Source organism: Anas platyrhynchos, chromosome Z, assembly GCF_047663525.1.
Source record: "Anas platyrhynchos isolate ZD024472 breed Pekin duck chromosome Z, IASCAAS_PekinDuck_T2T, whole genome shotgun sequence".
Lineage (NCBI taxonomy): Eukaryota > Metazoa > Chordata > Aves > Anseriformes > Anatidae > Anas > Anas platyrhynchos.
Genome location: NC_092621.1, coordinates 8,397,791 through 8,418,779, shown reverse-complemented (window position 1 = coordinate 8,418,779; position 20,989 = coordinate 8,397,791). Strand labels below are relative to the sequence as shown.

Genomic DNA, 20,989 nt, shown 5'->3' with positions numbered 1-20,989 from the left:
AGTTTTTTTTTGTCTATTTAATGTCGCAGTTCATTTTTGTTCTGGAGGAACCCACCCCCCGCTGCTCCTGCAAGCCATTTCCCTAAAGGTTTTTGCAGAATACCTCCTTTTGAAATTTCTTGTCAGCAAGTGGAGTGTTATGATGATAAATAGCTTGTATGGGTCTGCAGTCGTCTGCTACTGTGCACTGACTAGTGGGAGAAAGAGATTTGCTAGAAAAGCTTTGCAGGCATGAGTATAATGCAAGGGGTGTGTATGTGTTGTAACACTGGTTGATGCATCTGACACCAGAGATCTTTTCTTTGGTAAATTTGTAGTGGGTCCTGAGGAGATTGCTCAAGAGAAACCTCATCTGGGGAATCATTTTGTGGACTTCTGATGTTGAATGTGCTACGGTGGTGGTTGTGACTTCTGCTGGCTAAGCCAGAGGTCATTATGCTGACAATTTTGAGTTAGGAAATATTTTTTTGCTTTCTGAATGGTTATAAAAATATGTACTTACAGATGGATTATGGATTTGTTTAGAGTTACTGGGTAAGCATTTTTTTGGGTACAGTTTGTGGAAAGAAATTGAAGATATTGTGTTATCATATATCGATATAATACTGTTCTTTGTATAGAAGCGTAGGTGAAAATAGAAGGGAAGAAGGGAGTTAATAATCACAGAATTAAAGACATTGAGACATTGAAAGTCATCCAATCCACAAGTTTGATATTTGAAGTACTCCCAGCTTCAGAGAAGCCATGGGGAGTGGTTGTTTTCTTGCCTTTTTTTTTTTTTTTTTAACAGAATTGAAGTAGTTATCTTCAGGAACCCAGTAATTAAAATTAGAAAGTTGGTAACATTTTTATTGCAGGCAATTCTAGTGGTAAGATTAACGTTAGATAATCTTATCATAAAATAACCAGGCACCCTATGATGATCTGACACATGAGAGGCTGCACAGAGCTCCTGGTCCCCCAAGGGCTGTGATTGTTTTATGGTTTTATCTCATGATAACCATGCTTTGGTTTTACCCTTTTCTGAGAGTTTCATATAGTACACATCCCCCCTATCTCCCCCCGTAAATTTGTAATTTAACACCACTCTAGGAAATGGCAAATCAGCATGAAACTATTAATCTTATATCATGAAACAGACACAGATCCAAGAGATCTGATTACTTTGCTTGTGGTCATTATCCAGACTGAAAGCTGGGCTTGAGCGTTTGTAACATCAACAGTTCTGTCATCAGAAAGAAAAGATTTCAAAAACAAAGTGAAATTCTACAATCAACCTAATTTAACATTTCAAGCCAAAAATATAATGTGGCACCAAACTCCTTTAAGTGGTCACTTAACGATCAGCTACAGTTTGAAAGCCCTAATTTCTGCCCTATGTCTAGAGCTTCTTTTCCCAGTCATTAAAAGCATGATAAAGGACCTGAATGTCAGGCGTGAGGGCTTTAAATAATCTGTAGTGATTTTAATGAGTTCAGGCACAATCGCCACAGGTTTGTCTTGCTTCATAAGTATTTCTGAGATGGAGCTTGCAGTCAGACTCTCTGCTGCCAAGTTGGTTTTCGATCTTTTGAGAAGGATGGAAACTGGCTCCTGTTCAGTCCTGCAAAACTGAGTCTGTTTTAGCTTGAAGTCCTCTGGAAATAGCCAGCTGCATCCCCTCCTCTCCAATGAATATACGGTGAACAAGAAATTCAGTTTTAATTTGTATTATAATTTAGCTAATTAAAGAAAACCCATTTTAAATACCTGACTGAACCAATGTGATTTGGCTTTCTTCTTTTCTTTACTCTTGGCCCTTCATCTTTTTTGTTCACTCAGTTCTTCTGAATACTTGCAACTTCATATCTTCTTTTCTCCCATTAAGCTTGTGACACTTGAAAAGATGCAGTCATTTAATATTTAACTATGAGGGAGGCTCAATCTCTTTTTGGCTTCTCCAGTAGGATAGAGCTTTGTGCTTTACAACAGTATTTGTAAACAAAACTTCTTACTATTTACAAATCCCAAAGGATTTTACAGATGTAGAAACACACAGTGAAAATTTCTTTGTGTTCAACTGGATGGTTCAACTCTGTTTCTGGAGGGAGTGAATTTTGCTGTTGACCTAATTCTGCTCCCATCAAAGTTGGCAGTGAGTGGTTTTAGAGATTTTCAGCCTCAAAGCTTTGCAATTCTTTGTTGAATCCAGAGTTTCAGAAGAAGAGCTGAAGTGCAGCTCTTTCAGATGGAATAATGAAGGCTTAAGCTTGATATTCAGAATACATTTATTAACCAACATTATCCAAAGGAGTAGCCTAGGAACCTTACACTCTGCATTTGAATTTTGCCACAACTTCCAAAATCAATACTTCTTGGCATCACAGGTTGTTTTCTGCTTTCATCATTTGTGCAAACGATTATACAGATTGAGTTCAGAAACAGGGGAATGATAAACAAGCAAAAGTGAAATACAAAAATATAAACTTCTACAGTTTTCCCTGTGAAAATAAGTTCATTTAGAAAAAACACACAAACTTTGACGATGGAGAAATGTTAGGGTGCAGGTTGGAAAGAGAGCAGAAAAGGTTCATAACATTTGTTCATAGCTGTAGAGCTGATGCTCTTAGATTGGCACAGCACAATAAAATTATTGTTCTATATCAAAAGAAATTCTGCATCTCCATTTTAACTTGCAGAGATGGAACTAAGAGGTTCAGAGTTGGAAACTGTCCTTCCCTGTCTCCTGTCCTTAAGACTTGCAAGCAGGGCATAGTGTTTTGTTGATTATTAACGTAAGGCTCCGAAAATGTTTAGTTCTCCTGCACATTTTTGTGTGCTTATGACAAATGCCGGCTTTCTGAAAGGATTTTCATTCAGGCTGTTGAAAATGCTGACACTTATGAGCTTTTCTATACTAAACTACCTCTAGTAAACCTCTGGATGGGTTTTATTTGGTCTGTCTGTCCAGACTGCAGTATCTCAGAGTGAAGGCGATTGCCTCACAAGGTCACTGCTGTCCTGGAGTAGTGGAAGGCCTCTCAATTTATGCTTGGTCATGCCCTTTTAACTTAATGTTCTCCTTCACACAAGCTGGTAGTGATGGATGTCCATTCAGACAACCTAATGGCCTATGGTAACGATAGTAGAGCCTTTATATCAATATTCTGCAGCTGAAACCCATCAGGATGGACTGTCAAACTGCTCTACACCACGTCTAGGACCATTTTATGCAAATAATAACTGTGATACCATTGCTATACTTTACGGCATCAAGCAGGACTATAAAAGATCATTTCCACTGGTCAAGAGGAAGTTGATCTTTGTAGCTTGATATATCAGAGGTCATTTGCTGCTGTCAGCTGTCTACCTGCAGCAGTACTAAACCCACAGCAGAATGACCTCAGCTCTTAAGGAATTTCAGCCACAGAAGGAAAGTCTTCTAGGACATCCTGTGTAGTGTTTCAAAAGTGTTGAGACTGTTCTGAGGCATGGTGGGCTACAAAAGGAAACAACTGGCTTACCACCAGGGAATGGGAGATTGCTATTTGTTCTGTGCCTGCTGCTGTTCCTTGATTCAACTTCTAACTTTAAAACATATTAAAGATATTGCGAGTTTGCCAAATGGAAAACATTTAATTTCTTGCTGAAATCACAGCCCGTATGCCAAGAGCACAATGAACTTTCACATACAGAGAGCCCAACCTCCCAGACTCAAGTGAGACAGTTTGCCTCTGTTGCTCAGAGGTCTCAGGGCACACCTGTCCGATGCAGACACTCAGTTTAGGTAACAGATTGAGGCATCACACTGTGCATCAGCTTGGGGGGACCTTCTCCAAGGGGTGTTGTATTTTGCACAAAACTTCTGGATACATGTGTTCTTAGTCAAAAGCATCCATGTCCTTTCCATTTGCAGAGTGCTCTTTGCACTTCCATGGACTTCCAATATAACTATAGGAATATGTTAACTGTATTCCTGTATGACTGCAAACTGAGATGTTGCCTTCCAATAGAAAGGGAGCGCTTGTTAATGCAAGAGAATCTGACAGCTCTCTCATTAAACAGCTGTATAAACTACGGAAAGACTGAAGCAGAAACTGGAAGCATAATATATGTGTAACGTCTGCCCACAGTGGAGCTCTGTCACCATCCGGAGAAGACTCTTTGCCTTTTAAGCCCCTTGGCAGTACCTCCAGAGTTACCTGTCTACCAGTTCATCCATCCATATGTTGCATTCTTCACTTGAGTGTGCTGAGAATATACACCTTTTCTCGGTGTTACTATAAAATAGAAATAGTCTGTGCTTCCATGTCTGTGTACGTTGGCAGGCTAACTTTTAGTTTCCCTACTCCCTTATTTAAAGAAGTTGTTCCTGGTAGCTTAGTCACCTTGGCAATGACAGCAAGTTTCTGCATGTCAGCCGCTCTGGACTGGCCGTTTCAGCTTCATTCCTACTGACAGAGACATAAGCTACCTGATATATGCCATCTTGTGTTTACTGCAGGACAGTGTGGGGTAAAAGCATGCAAGCTGTCCTCTCAAAGCTGAGGAGACAGCGAGCAGTCAGTGTCTATGCCTTTAGAGAACTTTTCTGATATGTGGCATATATGCTTTCTTGAAACGTGGAGAGGTGACGTTGCAGTGGTTCTGACTTGACAAGTCTCAAGGACTTTAATTTTTGACTATCAAGACTATTTAACACCAAGTCACAGGGCTGCCTGTTTTTCTGTCTTGCACTAGCTTCTGGCCGGTTAATATAAAGTGATGTACTAGTTGGATTTTGGCGGGGGTCTTGTTCCAGTCGCCGTTCTGAGGTACAGCATCATTACCAAATGAAAAAGTCCTTCTAAAAAGCTTTTTATTTCTTCTACGTGCAGCTACTACTTTGACAAGATGAAGTGAGTCAGCCTGTCTTTAATGGGATTGCATTGAAATGTCTGCTTACATGCAACTCCTGTTGTCATTCCTTGGCATGATCGTTACTTGAGGGGCAGATTAGAGGTCAATCAGCCAGAGCCACGGGGGCGCCCACAGCTAGCCTCAGGATACTCCCTACAAATGTAAGATCAAAAGGGCAGGCACATGAAAATTACTGTTTACTTTTTATGAATTATTTCCCAGAGATGGGATCATTAGCAGAATCTAAATGCTGGCTGGCTTGTATTGCAAGGACACTCCTGACAGAACTATTTCACTTGGGCACACCTTTCCGCTCTTTTAAAGTCAAAAGATCCTCTGTTTTTGCCTTTGTGGGATTTCTGTATTATTTAAATAACTTTCAAGTTGTATGTTTTTCCCCGAAACACTGTTGCTACTTCTGCACATGCTTTTAATTCTTAAATGTCTTCCATCTTTTTTCTTTGTTCACGCAGCAAATTTCAAAGGCTGTGTCCGTACCCAGGGACTCTGTAGGAGACACACAACTTCTGAAGGAAGTAAAACTTGCTAGTAATCTTTCCGAGTGAACAGTGGCTGGCACTTAAAATTCATCACTGGCCAATGGGTACCACAGTTATCCCTACTGTAAATACAGGGGAAAGGTGATATTGGCTGTCATGGCAAGGTACATGTTGGCAAATGCTGATTCAATGTCTACTCCTGCGGTAATCTTCACACATCAAACTCTACGCCTTCTTATCCACATAAGTATCTGGTTTCTGTTTGATCACAGTAATCAGGGCTATTTAGAAGGGTCACGGTATATTTGCCCTTTTGTCTTGTGTCTGGAGCTATGAAAGCATGACTTTGGAGCAAATGTTGATTGAATTCTAAAGAGACTGGCAGTAGCTGGGAACGTGTGTAGTTGCTGATATGCTAAACTTGTGATTCCAAGTAAAAAACTGTTTGCTTTTTAAAATAACTTTGAAAAAGTTACCTTGAAGGACCAAATACATGGTAGATATTACTCTTTAATGAAAACCAATATGAACTTCCTTCTTATCATCCAACGTGTTACTAACCTTAATGTGAAATAATCAAATGCTGCCCAGTATAGGAATGAAACTAAATCTTCTGGCTGCTAACCAAAATAAAATCCCTTATAGCTATTTTTGTATGTTCTTAAATGTGTGCTGTGAGATTAAGCAGTTGTCTTTTTTCCCTCCCTCTCTGCTATTTTTCTTAAAAAGTTTAAACACAAACAAACACATACACACATATATTTATATAAAAGTGTATGTATATAAATGCTTTCTTGCAGCCCCTTCCCATGCTAAGATTGGGGAGCAGATACCCAGTTTTTTGTTCTTTTATCTAAATCCTTATTCTTCCTAATATGGCTAGGTAATTTGGATAGGTGTGCTTTCATGCATTTGGCATGATGTTTTCTCAATATTGTTGGGGTTTTTGGCATTTATTTGACAGCAGCAGCTTGAGAACTTCTTGCTAGTGTTTAAAAGGATAAATTAAACATTCCCCTTTCCATCTTTTCCTCTTGCAGATGTATGCTGCTCAGGAATTTTTTGAATCCTTGCTGAACAGTGAGAGTGTAAAGGAAATTGTGTGTGGATGAGTGGGGTCACTGGGTTCTCCAGTACAGGGGATTGCAAGGAGCTATCTGTGGGAGTATGTTTAGGGTTTAATGCAGCAGTGTTCAGAAAGCTGAGGCATTGATACTAAAAAATAATACAGTTGGTGCTAGCCTGTGTTGAGCTGCAGCCAATCTCAGAAGTTTTCAGGCATGCATCTTGGACTTCTTTAGGTTAGTTAAGCAATAGGTAGAGGGTCTGCATGCTTCCTGTCAGTCGTAAAGCCATGCTCACAGGCTCATGAGATATCTGAGGGCAACTGATCTGGAACCAGGATCTGGCATGGTTGCTTTGTGTTTCTTGCAAACTGAAGTGGAATGAGTTATCTGATTGTGCTGTTCATCTTTTGTTATCTTTGCCATTGACATCTTCTTGTAGTCATCATGGAAAACAATGATTTTAAGTTGTCTTCTACTACATTTGTGCTTTGGAGGCTATCTACTCTCTCTTTTTTTTTTTTTTTTTTTTTTCAATAACGTGCCACACGGGTCATTAAATCTTTCCTCTGCATCTTGAAGCTGATACCCAATTTCAGGTGGGTTTCTAGCGGAGATCACCACAGCATTTTTAGGACAGAAGAATGGTGGAGGTCCAATTGCTAAGGAGTGCAAGGTATACCTGCCAACTGATAGCTGTTAAATTAACATTTCCATTTCCCTGTGTATAGCCTTATCTTTACAGACAGGTGTAGATGTGTTGGGAGAGGGGCTATTTTTGGCTATACTGTAGGAAAGCCTGAAGGTAATGAGTTGTGTATAGTAAATCTTGCTTACTCCATAATTTCCACTACATTTCAAATTAAGGGCCTAAATTAGGGTTAGTGTCAGACTTGCTCTTCTGCTATGTCCTAATTTTGTTTTAAAAGCACATAGCTAAGGACTTTAATATGTTTTAGATTCAGTGCTTGTAAGTTATACTAAAATCCCTAAGGGAGCCAAAATAACTTATTAAAACCTTGCAAATGTTTTTGACTGCTGCATTCTATTATTTTCTATTCCAGCGGTAGCGTACAGCCTCTGCTGCTGATGGGCGGAGGAACGCAAACCTCCAGGGCCCATTAGACTTAACTTGTTTACTGCATTGATATCTATATGTTAAATGACAAGAGAGTTCAGGTTATTGAATAATTTAAAATTCAGCTCTAATTGGTGTCATATGACCTGGAAAAGGCCATGGATGACGCCAGGAGCATGCTGTGAAATTCTTATAAATAATTCATAAATTAGATCATTCATTTGCCTGGATGTCTTGTTAAATGCAGAAGTTTGTAAGTAATAACTGATGATATAACACCTGTAAGTATTTAGTTCATATGCTGGAAGGTAATCTACCTTGATGATCTTCTAGCAAAACCTGCCAGAGTATGAGAGTTAATTGCACTAGGGAGAATGCACTACATTTATTTGGGATGGGGCTTTGGCAAGGCGTACTGTGCAGATGTTGCATTACGCATTCCCTATCAGCTAGACAACTATTCTGTGTATGCCCGTGTTAAAAATGCAGCTCATCACTCTTCTGCCCTTATTTCACATGAACTCCAAATGCACTGGGAAATGGTAGTGACCCGCTCTGCTCACAAATAGTATAGTTTTTGAAATATTTATCTAGGTCTTGAACTACTGATTCTTCAGTAAAATAAAGGGCAGAAGTAAAAAATTGAAGTCACAAGATTGTGATTTTTCGTTTTTATAATGTTGGCAGCACATTGAATGTTAATAGTTAGACCTGCTGCTGTCAAGATTAGTATAGTGGCATTTTTCTGTAGTGCAAACAGGTCTGGTGTAGTTTTGTTTCTGAAAGCAAACATGTTTGCTTAATTTTAGTGGTCAGGTATTGCATTGCCATGTGTAGCTACTGTTTGGGCTTAATGGGCATTCTGCTCACAGTGACTTCCAAGACTAAATGCAGAGACGCCTCACTTCAGTTTTCTTGGAGCACTGTATTATTAATGACTGCCTTATCAGCCAGTGTAAAACCAGTTTGCTGATCTGAAATGGAAGCATTTGTTAGAGATTATCTACAATATTTGTGTAGCTGGAGAGAAGGGTGGCATGTTTATGAATGCAAAATATACACTTATAGCTGAGTGCCAGCAAATGCTCACATGCCACTTTGAATGCAGGTTTTTTGTGCACCTGGCATCCCAGCTCAAACCCTCTTAACAAAGGGGAGAAAAAAAAAAATTAAAGGCAGCAGAAACATAGGAGGTGTTCCTCTGCTGTCAGCTAGCAGCTATAGATTCATTTTTTTGTGTGATGTGATCCTATTTTTATTTTTGTTTTGCTACACCTGTTCAGTATATTGAGTTCGGTAGATTTTTACAGGAAAAATACAGGCTTGTGACTGTCATTCACATATTGTTTCTTTGACTTGAGACCACTTGCTTTATTCAGTGCAACGTGGCAATCATAGCTACACATAATTACTACAGAAAATGGTGCTTGCTTTCTTTCTTGAAAAATGGTCAGCTTACCTTCTGAGTTATCCACTGCATCTATCTTAGGTACTGACAGAGACAGTTTCCGAACCATTAACTGGGCACCTTGTAATGACTGATATTAGGTTATTTATGGTAGAGATTTTAATAAAGGATTATACGATTTAAAAGAGAAAAAAATGATAGACTTCAATATATCCTACTAATTTACTTTATAATCTTTACCTTTTTACATTCTTCTTGATAAATTCTTACGGATTGTTGGAAAGAATAGCTCCTTAATCACTAGTAATGCACTTCAAATAGTCTTATCATTTGAAATAGTCGTTCTTAAAATGGCTTTTCTGTTGCCCCGATAGCCTACCTGAGCTTATTTGTAATATATTCTCCTTATTCCAGTGACAAGAGCAAGTGCTTATTCTGTTGATAGATCTGCAAACCCCAAACCAAGCTTTATTCAGATGAGACCCATACATCACCAGCGCGTGGTGTTGACCGAGTTCCAGGTTTAGGATGTATATACCTTAATGAGTGTGTCAGCTAGGTCGCTAATGCATGCCCTTGACGCTCTTTAAGGTGTCCTTGTGTGTGGTAGTCTCTCATTTGCCCATTTTGAAACACTTCCTCCATCCTGAAACATCTTTAAATCCCTGTACTTCTCTTCTGGTTGCTGCTTCTCTGCGTTCTTGAATTCCTTCAGGCTCCCTGCCCCACACACTGAACTTGCATGTTCCTTTCCATTTCCCCCCAACTAAAGAAACCCCCAAGATGAAAATCCAGAGGGAAATGCACACAAAATACCATCAAGAGCAATTGTAGTTGATTGTCTCTTTTTTTCCCTGCATTCAAATGTATCTCATCTGTGAACTGTGAAAGCCAGGTGGTATGGATTAAACTCTGACCCTGCTGAGATCTGTAGGCATTTTGCTGTTAACCTTCCCTCCACTTTGGGTATACACTGGTATTTCTCCCAGTGTATGCAAGGACCATAGCTTTTGTCCTCTGAGTGCAAGACTTCCGAGCTAATGATTTGGGGCTGCTTCTTAAACATATTTTGTGCATGCAGAGCTACCAGTGAAATCTGTCGGGACCTTGCCTGTGTGGAGATTGTAAGGTCTGATCTGCTACTAGCTCAGCCCTTGCCAGACAAAGCCCCGCGTGCTGGAATCAGTGGTTGAACGCGTCTCCTCTACCAGTGCTGCCTATTAACGCTGCAGAGCACACAAGCGGCGTTCAGGAAGAATTTGCAGAGATCCTAATGCTGCATGCATAAAGCTGGCGTGCTGTTTGTCTGTTTGTCGGAAGTTTTAAGGGCTGGATGTTTGTTTAAGCTTTGCTCCGAATCCCTGAGCAAAAATTACTAGGATTGCAGTAAAGATTTCTTAGAGCTCCCCACCTGTCTTCCTTTTTCAACCTTTATAAAGATTATTTGAGCTGTTTTTTTAATATCTCTTGGTTTCCATGCAAGAGTTTCACATCTGATCAAGTCTTATTATTAGTCTGATCAAGTCTTGCAGTATGCTGCAAGGAGCTGTCTGAGTTTGTTTGTTTGTTTAAGCCTCAGTTAAAGGAAGTTGTAGCTTTAAATACCATACAGCAAGTGTGGAAGAGCTCCACAGAGGGGAAAGCACAGCTGTTCCATCATGGTCCGCCACGGTTTCCATGCGTCCCGTAGGTAATATCTTCCTTAAGCTCATCTTGTAAAATTGCCTAATTCTTCATGCTTGTGAGTCTTTAGACTCAAGGTACTAGGTGAGTATTTAGAATTTTTTTCCTTACTTTTCCCTTTTACCTGACCAGCGTCTTACAGGTTTATCATGGCATGTTGTGGTCGTATGATCCTTCATAAATACAATAGTCAGGCTATTTTCCCTGCAACCTATATCTAAATGTAGTCTTGAATTAAAGCATTAATGGAGAAATACAAATTACTTACCAATTTGTTGGCTAGGTTCTGACTCCCAGTACTTAATTTTTCTTTAGGGTTAGACCTTGCAAAGCAATGAGGAGCCTTCAAAGGCGTGTGAAACTGGAACTCAGTCTTCTACCTAATATGACCTCCTTCTTCTAAAGGAATGCACAAACCCCACTCGCATTCGATGACATTAATGAGAATTTTCCCCCCTGCAAACATATTGTAGCTGTGAAATAACATTAAAGTTTCTCCGCCTTGTTATGAAGTCTTTAAATGTCAATGCCATTTCTGAGACCATCAGGGCAGATTTAATGGCGGCCAAGGTCAACAAATGCTAACTGGTACCTCTCTTTTAGGGCCTTCAGGGACTCTTAATGGAGTCTCAGCCATGAAGTTAATTTGCGATGTGGGCCTTTATTCTTAAATCCGCTCCTGATGATTAGTTTGTACCATCTTCATGTGTTTAGATTTCTTAACAGTCTCTTGTGTCTTCCGTCAATAAAAAAATGCTAAAATGAATTCTGTCATTCCATGTTTTACACCTATTTTTTTCTTTCAGAACACACACACACACACACAAAAAAAGTAAAACTTCTGTATATGGGCTATAGAACGTGAGATGTATTCCTTCCTGTAGACCACCCTGATCTGTCAGCTCTGATAGCATCCTCTATAAAAACCTTTGGATCTGCCCCCTTCTGCTGTCTTGGGGGTCAGGGCCACTAAACACATTGAACCCCTTTTTGTGCTGTTGCTCTAAGTGCTGTGCCAGCAAAAGCAGGGGAGGTGGGAAATGAGAGACAGAATGTGACTGCAAGGTTCTCCTCCTTTCCCTTTTCTGTAGTATCTCTTCCCATTGCTGGTCATCCCTTTATGTATTGTCTAATTTAGATTGAATAGGCTTTGTAGCCTTTATTTGTCTAGAAAATATTGCAGACAAGGATGGCATGCTACAAATAATAAATAACAAAACTCCGTCTTTTTGGCAGCATGTTGCATTTCTGCTCAGTTGCCCTGCCAGCCCCTCTGACTTTAAAATATTTTAATGTCCTGCACTTTTCACCCAGTCCAAGCACCAGACTTTCCTCAGACATTTAGCACTGACATTAATGCAAATGCCTCCAACTCATGGGGCCCTTTGGGGCAAAACATGACATCCTTGGCTTTCAATCACATGGTGGAGAGGATATTTTTATATCCACAAAAGTAGAAATAATGAAATATCAGTATTCAGGTGCTAATCCATGTTAATTTACATTCTGTGAAGTCTACAAGAAACTTGTAATTGGTTGTCTTGAAGGGCAGCAGTGTATATTTGGTATTTTGTTTATTTATAAAAAGGAATTTAAATTATAGATACAAACACTGCATAGATTTGGAGTATATCTCTCTTCTAATCATCACTGGACGCTTGCTTGCATCCTTAAGTTCCCCTGGAGTGGTGCTTGCTGACTGTCTTTCACTGTCTGTGGACCATCCCTATCTGTTGTAAGCGTTGCTAGAATGCAAGTAATAGTTTTCTCACCATCTGAGGATACCAAATTTCACTGCTAAACCCCTTTCATTGAAGTGGTTTCATTATCTTTAACAAACCCACTTCTGTAATTTAAAAAAAAATAAAAGTAAAATAATCTTTGTGAAAAGTTCTAAAGGCCAGAGGATTTTATATTCATTATGTTACGAAAATTAATGCACAGGTCTAGCAAAAGAAATGTGAGTACCTGATTCACTGCTATTCCAATGTGCATAACAACTCAAACGTTTAACTGCTTAGATGAACCATAGTGCTCTGGGATGTAAGTAGGATTTTGATGCCTGTTGCACAATATCCATGAATATCACGAAACCGCTAGAATTTGCTTGCACTGGGTTGACAAATGTGAGTTACAGTTGCTTTCTTTCTTCAGAGTTTTATCAGAGTATAATCACTTGCCCAGCTTAATTGAAAAATCACTTACGTTTATAGCTGAATTTAAACATGTTTTGTATTTAAATGACAGCTTTTGATGTACAACCATTTTTTACAGAAAGTAGTTGGTTTTTATCTGTGTTTCTGTAAAGATATTTCAAAAACTCTCATCAAATTTCCAGCAGTAAGTAATATCCCATTCAGTGCAAGGTGAAATGTTTTACATCAAATCTCCTGCTGTGTAATGGCCAATCAAAGAGTATTTATAGTGGCTGAATGGATTTTTTGGCTCGGTATTCAAAATTAAACATTTTCAAACATTAACATTTAATGTTTTTTGCCACTCTTCAAGTTGATTTTATGTAACCCTAGATGCTCACAACTACTTGATACTCTGAAGTGACTCATTTTATGCTGAGGATCCTGCAGGCAGTAGTTTTACATTTATTATACTTGTGTAGATTGAATGAAATGTATATTTGATAGCAGGTCCACGTCTGTCTTTTGATAAACATTTTGTCAAGCGGGGCTGTCTGTCCAACAGCATGATACAGCAAGCATGTTTCTGAGGGCAGATGTTTAACCAATGACATTAATGTGTAAAGATAAATTTTGGTAATTCACAAGAAATTGTTTCTCTTATTGCAGGTGTCCAGTAAGAAGGCCTCATGCCAACAGCTGCCTTTGGAACTGGATGGTTCGTACTTAGCCATTAGGGGACCACAAACTTTTTATAAGAACAGCAGAGCATCAAAGGCTGGAAGCCCAAGCCGTGTAGCATTGTCTCAGCCCTGCAGGAATAATCACGATTGTGGGACTGAAATCCATTACAACCATCAGGAATGTCTGAAGGAATATTCAGTGGAAAATGGCTTGCACAGAAAGTGTAACAATATGATTTCCTCAGTCAAGCAGAAAAGCCCGCACCGTGTAAAGCCAGCTCAGGAGATGGACCAGAAAGCAAATGAATTTCAGGGCACGTGCCCTCCACAAATGAGTTGTGGTTGTGCCTGCAGGCATGTAGGGAGCTCAGGTAGTGTGCAAGAAAGCCACCATGTCAGCCAGGTTCCTAAAAGACATTCTGGGCCCGTTCACAAAACCTGTGATTATTCCAGGCTCTCTCGAGTTTCTGGGCTGAATGACAGCGTGGATCCAGGGTCTAAAGAAACAGAACAAGCTAAAAGGTTGTCTGAAGAAAGAAGGCAGCAGCTGCTACTGCAGAAAATGGAGCTGGAAATTGAAAAGGAACGTCTCCAACATTTGTTGGCTAAACAAGAAGCAAAACTGCTCCTAAAACAACAGCAGTTACACCAATCCCGTATGGATTATAACAGGTGATTTTGAGATTTATATTTTTAAAAATAAATTCAAAAATTTATAATGAAGACATGGACAAGGGGAAGATGGAAAAATTGAATTTATAAAATAAGATAAGGCAATACCTGTGGCATAAGTACTCTCTAACAGTGATTTAGGGGAGAGGAGACTTTAGTATATTAGCATATACTGTTGGGAACCAGCATGACAGCTGTGGAAAGCAGCAGAGGAAAACAGTATGTGGTAGAAAGAAAGGCACAAGAAAAGCAGTTCTAAAAGTCTAGGTAGGAAAAGAGGAGCAGTAGAAGAAAATGAGAGCTTGATCTTCGTGCAGGCATTTTAAGGAATAGACGTTTGGCAAGGGAGCAGCGTGAGTGGGGATGATATAGATGTGGCATTCCTCTTCTGTCTTTGCAGAGGGCAGTTTTGAAACACTGCACCTTCGTAGGTAAGAACTGGAAGAAATGTCTTTTATAGAAAAGATGAAAATAGTTTTATACATTTTAAAAATAGATTTGTATGAGTATATATATGTGTTTGTGAGGGAAAAAAGGGAGCCCTGTGAAAAAAGGACATTTTATTTTCAGTGATTTTCCTGCAGCGGTAAATGCCAATACTGTGGCATAAGACCTGCTGGAAAACTAGAAGAAGGGAAAGGCAATAACCATATAAATATGCAATGTAGCCTGAAAGGCCCTTGAGATTGCAGAAGGTGAGATAACACCTTCCTGACACCGTAAATGGGGACTCTAGCAATTGGGACAAACTGGTTTGTTGCTATCATGTGTTACATGGACTGGAGAGGAATGGGTTAATGCTGTGGAAGAAAAAGTTGAATTAGCCAGTGTAACTCAGTTGAATACTAGTGTTTCAGCATTAAGAAGGGAAAGGAATGGGAAAATCTAGCAGTCTTTTAAAAGAAACAATAGGAGGAATTCAGAAAAATGCTTATTTCAATACTATTTTAATGTGGTGACTGCGGACGGCATCCCACAAGAGTCTGCAACACTTGACCCATTTCCTACATGCGTGTATTATAATAACTATGGAGGAATATATCACTTTTCTTTTCTTAATCCCAGCCCCACTGGTTACTTTTTAAACTCTAAAAGAGAATACTGTAGTTTATGTGGTCTTTTGTTTCCTGCTCAGACTCTTGAAATGAGTGTGTTTGTTTAGCTTTTAAAATGTCTGTTTTATCAGACGCAATCACAACTATGTGTGTGAAAATGGCTGAGGTCACAAACAGAGGATTATAACTTAAGGTGAGAAATAAGTAGGAACAGATGGATTCTTAATCATCAAATAGCTTAATTCTGTGTATGCATCTCTCTGTATGAAAAACAAGTAGAATATGAAGGACATACAGACTGAGGATTTTGGTGTTCTGTTTCTAATGGATAATTTTCAGCCTTCTTTGAGGCATCATTTGCCCAGAAAAAAACAGACCTTACGTATCTCTATAATGATGTGCTTGTTAATGCCGTTGTGCCTATTTTAGCCTTTTTTTTGTCCAGGAAAAAAAAAAAAAGGTTTACAGAGCTCTACTTACTTAAAAAATGCTATGAAAAAATCATATGTGATCAGTCTGAGCACTAAAACTGTTTTTGCAATCTCTTTTCAGAGGTGCAGGTGAATGCACATTTGCCATTTTGTCTCTAAGAAACACAACTAGATAGATATAGTCTGCTTGCTCTTGAAAAAATAGTCAGTCTCTTTAGAATGAAATGTTTGATATTTACAGGTAAATCTCTTAACCATCACAGTTATATTTCAGTTCTGGCTATATAATTCTTTTCCACTTGATAACAGGGTAATTTTATGTGCTACAAACAATAAAAATTTGTTTAGCTAAGCTCAAATACCCTTTGCTTCCTTGGCGGGAGGCTCTAACCTAGTTCATCTCTTAACATCATGACAGTTTAAAAAAAAACATACAACAAAAATCCATTTCCAAGTAGTGTTTATTTTTGTCTGTCCTTCTGCATGGTTGGCGTGCTGGGTAAGGTCCATTTTAAGCTGCTGGAAGTATTGTCATTGAGTGACAAGTAAAAGGTCTGACCATTTGTAATTATTGGCTATTAACTCTTCTCTTTTAGCTAAAGTATGAATTGATCCTTTTTTTGACCATGCTGCATCATAACTGCATTTTAATTCCCCACATTTCCCTATTTAGCCTCAAGTGAGCATAATACTTTCAGTCTGCAGTTTCTCTGGATGTGAAATAGTTGTTCAGCTGTCAAAAATTGTGTGCGTGCAGGGAAAGTGGCAGCTCAGTGACTTCCACTGATGCCAACCACACCAGAATAAAGGAGAGTTCCAGAAATGACAAAATATTATTTCCTAGTAATGTAGACAAATCTGGGTAAATCTTGGAAACAGCAATTTTATTCAAATAAAGAAGGAAAATTACCTCTATTGTTGATTTTTTCTGTCTTTACTGGCGAGAAAGAAAAAGGTGGGGTTATGTAATGAAAATGGAGCATCACCTGTGGGCCCGCAGATTCACAAGACACAACCATGTCAAACACCATTTACATTTTGTGCAGGTTACATGATATTTAGAGCCCTGGTGATGATGGAGCTGTAATCTGATCCAAAGAGGGATGCTTGTTTTGGATGATGTGACCATTTTTCTCAAGGGAGCAGATCCTTTGAAATTAGTAAATGAAATTTTTATAATCTTTTTCCCTCAGAAAACCCTCAGAAGGAAAGGCACTATACATAAGTCAACCTTACAAAACAAAAGTACATTTGAAAGCATGAAAACAGTCGTGAAAGCTTCTGTATTAAACACGATTAATAGCCATGCTTCTGGACACACAACTCACCCTTTTGGGGGCAAGTTCCTTTTGTGGTGATTTGACCAGCTGCATGAACAGCTACCTCTGCTTTTCCAGGTTTAGAGGCCATGTACCTGTTTTGGGCGATTTGCCCATTGATGAAGCACCTGGAGAACTTGCTCTGATGATGAACGGCAACAGCATGGGACTAAGGTAATTTTTCTATTTTCTTTTAAGTACTTCACACAGTGTTGGTATATCTTCTTGACAGTGTGCTATTGGCTGCCAAGTGTATTTGTTCATGTGTTTGTTTCAGATTAAGAGCTTTTTTTCCTAGAAAAAATAAAATTCCTTGGCTGTTGATTTTTATGGATTACATGCTGAACTGTTATCACTCAGGGTTTAGTTGTTGACTTCCTGTAGTGCTCTGAGATTGTGTGCATCATGTCTTAAGGACCCTAACCTAGCCCAGGGCAAGCTGGAGTTTTCACAGAATCTTTGATTTCTTTCTCTACTCTAGGTTTTGCTTCTTATTTTTCAAATCAGATCAGAACATCTCAGAACATTTAGGCTTGATTAGGATCTGCTGTAAAAATATATTAGCCTTTAACTCTGAGACAGAAATTATATTTTACCACTGGTGATAGTTGCTTGTTTTTTAAACAACATTGTGCTGCAACCTGGCTCCAGTATAATCAGTGCTAACTACCACTGAAATTATTATCTTAATTCTACTTTCAATTTTTATCTCTTTATCCCAATTTTGCATGCTAATTAAAACTTTGATCAACATATTTTCTTCATATTCCACCCATTTGCATTTCATGTTTCCACTGGAAGAAGACTCAAGCCTATTAGAAAACAAACTGGAACTGGATTTGGTAGAGTTTTCACCCCATTCTCAAGAAGCATCGGTATTACGTTCTGCGTTTGAACTATCTGATTTTATGTTCTGCGTTTGAACTATCTGTTCTTTCAACCCAAGCATCCTGTTGGGTGGACAAGAAGTGCAGCTGATGTTTGAGTGGCCCCCTCTTCCATGAAAAGAGAAGATCTTTAAATCATAGGCTCTTCTAGTTCTAGCATGAGAATGTCAGAAGAAATGTTTGTTTATAAACTAAGGGTCCAATACTTTATATTTTTAACTTCAAATGATACTTGTTTTATTTTCTTTTATTGAGATCCCTCTTCACTACAAAGGGAAGTCAGAAGACTGGTAAGTCTTCTTTCTCCAGAAGAACAGAAGTCGTTACTTTCCTTAGAGCGTTTCATTGCCTAACTAGTTTTTTTGATCCTATAACTTGCTGGTATGTCCCTCGTTGTATTTTGATAGCTTTTTTATTTCATTTTCACACAGACCGATGTGATCAAAGTGGGATCACTAACAAAAGAGAGAGAGTCGTGATATTAATATGCAGTAGCATTAAACCCTTGGAGGAAAGATGTAACCTAGAACATCTGTAGGACTTCTTGCCAACAATTTACCAACAAACCTGCAAAAATCTACATAGCTTAGCTAAGAAAATGAGAAAAAAACTGTGATGTTTACAGAATTAGAGTTCCGGATTTCAAAAGGTTCCCCACCCTCTGTTCATTCCCCCAGTTTAATTTACTGTAATTTTTCAAGGTTAAAATGTGTTTGTGTAGTCTCAAGTTGGCACGCCAGCTGGTTCCAAAGTTTGGCAGCATAACAATTGGAAGTTTTTCTTCCTTTATGCCATCTTTGGTTTTGCAAAGGTTACCAGATGAATGCTCCCTAAATAATTTACTCTAATGTTAGGCTGAAAGAGGCTAACGAAGACAAGTCCATTTATCTCTTTTATGCATTTGAATTTGTGATGTTTTCTTCAGTACAGAGTGTGCAAGTATGTGGCTAAAGCTTAGAAAAGATGAAGAGATGGTAGGAATGTATTCTTGAATTCTTTTTTTAACACTTGTTTCTTTAATTGATCTGCCAAATGGTTCTTGTTATAGCAAATATAGCAAATGCTATCAGAACCCTAATGGAAAACCAGCACTCTCTGACTTTCCAGTTCATGCATAAGAGCTCCTCTAGCAAACCTCACAGCATGAAACTTGATTTCAGCCTTCAAATAAGCAAAACTTAGTTTAAAAATATCCTGATATTTGAAAGGAAGTGGTGAAAGTCCTTTAAAATACTAAAGTTGCTGAAGTGAGATATGGAGTTTAGAAGTAAAATAAATAATATAATCAAGAACTGAAAAACATAGTTTTTTATAATTAACAGCTCATTTTGAGTTAATTATCTACAATTACGAAAATCTAATTGCAATTTATTCTCTACTATCTGTGGGAAGAATCGTAGGCAAGGGAATGTACATCACTGCCAGGCATAAATGCTATAGGATGGGTACAAATAATAGAGGAGCCCTTAATGAAAAACAAAAAGCAAATAGGAGCGTGCAGCTGTGCCAGGCTATTGAAAGGTAATTGTAGTCAGAAATGAGATATGTACTTTAAAAGGCATCTTGTCATCTCCTGTAGGGATTAATTTTTTCCCTGCTTGAAAAAAGCAAAAAAGATTCCAGGAGCAAATACAGTACCGAGTTTGATTTCTGTTGCAGTGTTTGGTCATAGTGTGTCTGTTTGTGGAAAAGAAAACTTTCACCTTGGGGAGTACTACAAGCTATAGCCAAATTTTCATTTTCTCTTCTGAATGTACCATTATGTTTTCTTCATTATCCAAGTCAGCAAGTGTTGTCCTTCTCAGTCTCTTTGGACTGGCCCAGGATAAATTTGCAGCATTGAATTTGTCGCTTCCCTGCTGGGTATGTCGAGGAGCTGTTGAGAAGAAATGTGTCTGTCCCTTTGCCTGCTTACAGCTGGGCCAGCGCTTGGGACCTGAAGAGTCTTCAGATGCAGGATCTCCAGTTCTCTGAGGTGCAGCAGTCAGAGCAGGTTTTATTGAGGATGGTTTTCAGGAGCTTGGAGTGCTCCTAAGTGAGCCCACAGCCAATTTTCAGCTGTGGAGATAGTAACTTGTACAATTAATGGCAAGTTGTCTGCTTGTCTGTATAATTTCTTTTCAAGTCTGCCCCAGTGTGCAAGATGCTTTAAAATATTCAAAATAAAAACATAACCTGATGCATTTGTTTAGCATAAAACAGCCTTTTACAAAGCGCTTTCCATCTCCCAGACGCAGATGCTTGGTACATGCTCAAGTACCCACTCCATGCGTATTCAGTAGGATCAATACACCCGGCACCTGCTTTTGTATGTGCTCCTGACGTCTGCATCTGGGAGAGGAATTTTAAAACAATCCACTCCTCTCTCCCTTATTTAATGTCAACTTTGGATCTGGATGTCATGAAAATAAAACCTGTTTAATAGCACAAACTCAAGAAGATACGGTTTGCTGCTTTGCAAGCAGTCCCCTTCCCTCCAGAGTTGTGCTGTGTGCCTAAATCTTAATCTGCAATGTTTCCTGCTTATCCAATTCTTAGGCATCCTATACAGCTCCAGCGGTACAGCTTTAACTGCCTTCTCTCTAAATGCCTCCTTTCCTCGGATTTCACACAATACTGCTGCTGCACCTCTACACTGACCTGTGCAAAATGATATAAATAGGAATTGTTGGATACAGCAGCTATCGGAGGGGTTTACAGTTATCTGCAGGCACCCTTTCGGTGTACGCTACCTGGTTAAAGGGTTTCCTTCTCAGATTATTAAAGATTTGCAGGTGTAATTTGCCACCTTTTATTTCATTGAGGGCTTTTTACGTTTGTGTGCCTTAGCCTATGTCACCCGTGTGTATTTTTCTCCAGCTTGTATTTTTAGTTAGTTGAAAATATCCAACACAGGATTCAGTAGTACTTTCCTTCTGTTTGAATGCTCATTGCTATGGTGATAGTTCCAGGAGGGAATGCTGTCAGGGGTCTTTTAGAAGATTTTTATGTTTACGGTGTAACTATTTTTATTATCTTGAGAGGAGGTGACAATTATCTTTTGCTCCTTGTTTAGTGCTTTGTTATGAACTCGATTTCTTTTGCTGCTTGTTAGACATACAGACATCTTTCTATAGTGATGTACAAGCATACTTCTGTGGTTTTGTCCAAACAGTCAATGCAATTAAATATAGATGCAGAGGAACACAGACTTGCA

The 20,989-nt window shown here is 38.9% G+C and overlaps 1 protein-coding gene across 4 annotated transcripts in view; it reads left to right on the top strand.

The window, feature by feature from the left end:
• Positions 1–20,989, top strand: part of KIAA1328 (KIAA1328 ortholog) — a 170,833-nt gene that overhangs the window by 99,275 nt on the left and 50,569 nt on the right. For all 4 annotated transcript variants that reach the window (XM_072031780.1, XM_038170035.2, XM_027446291.3 and 1 more), the window contains 2 exons: positions 13,416–14,101; positions 16,985–17,080. In XM_072031780.1, coding sequence (XP_071887881.1) covers positions 13,416–14,101; positions 16,985–17,080 — 782 coding nt within the window. The remainder of the gene's footprint in view (positions 1–13,415; positions 14,102–16,984; positions 17,081–20,989) is intronic.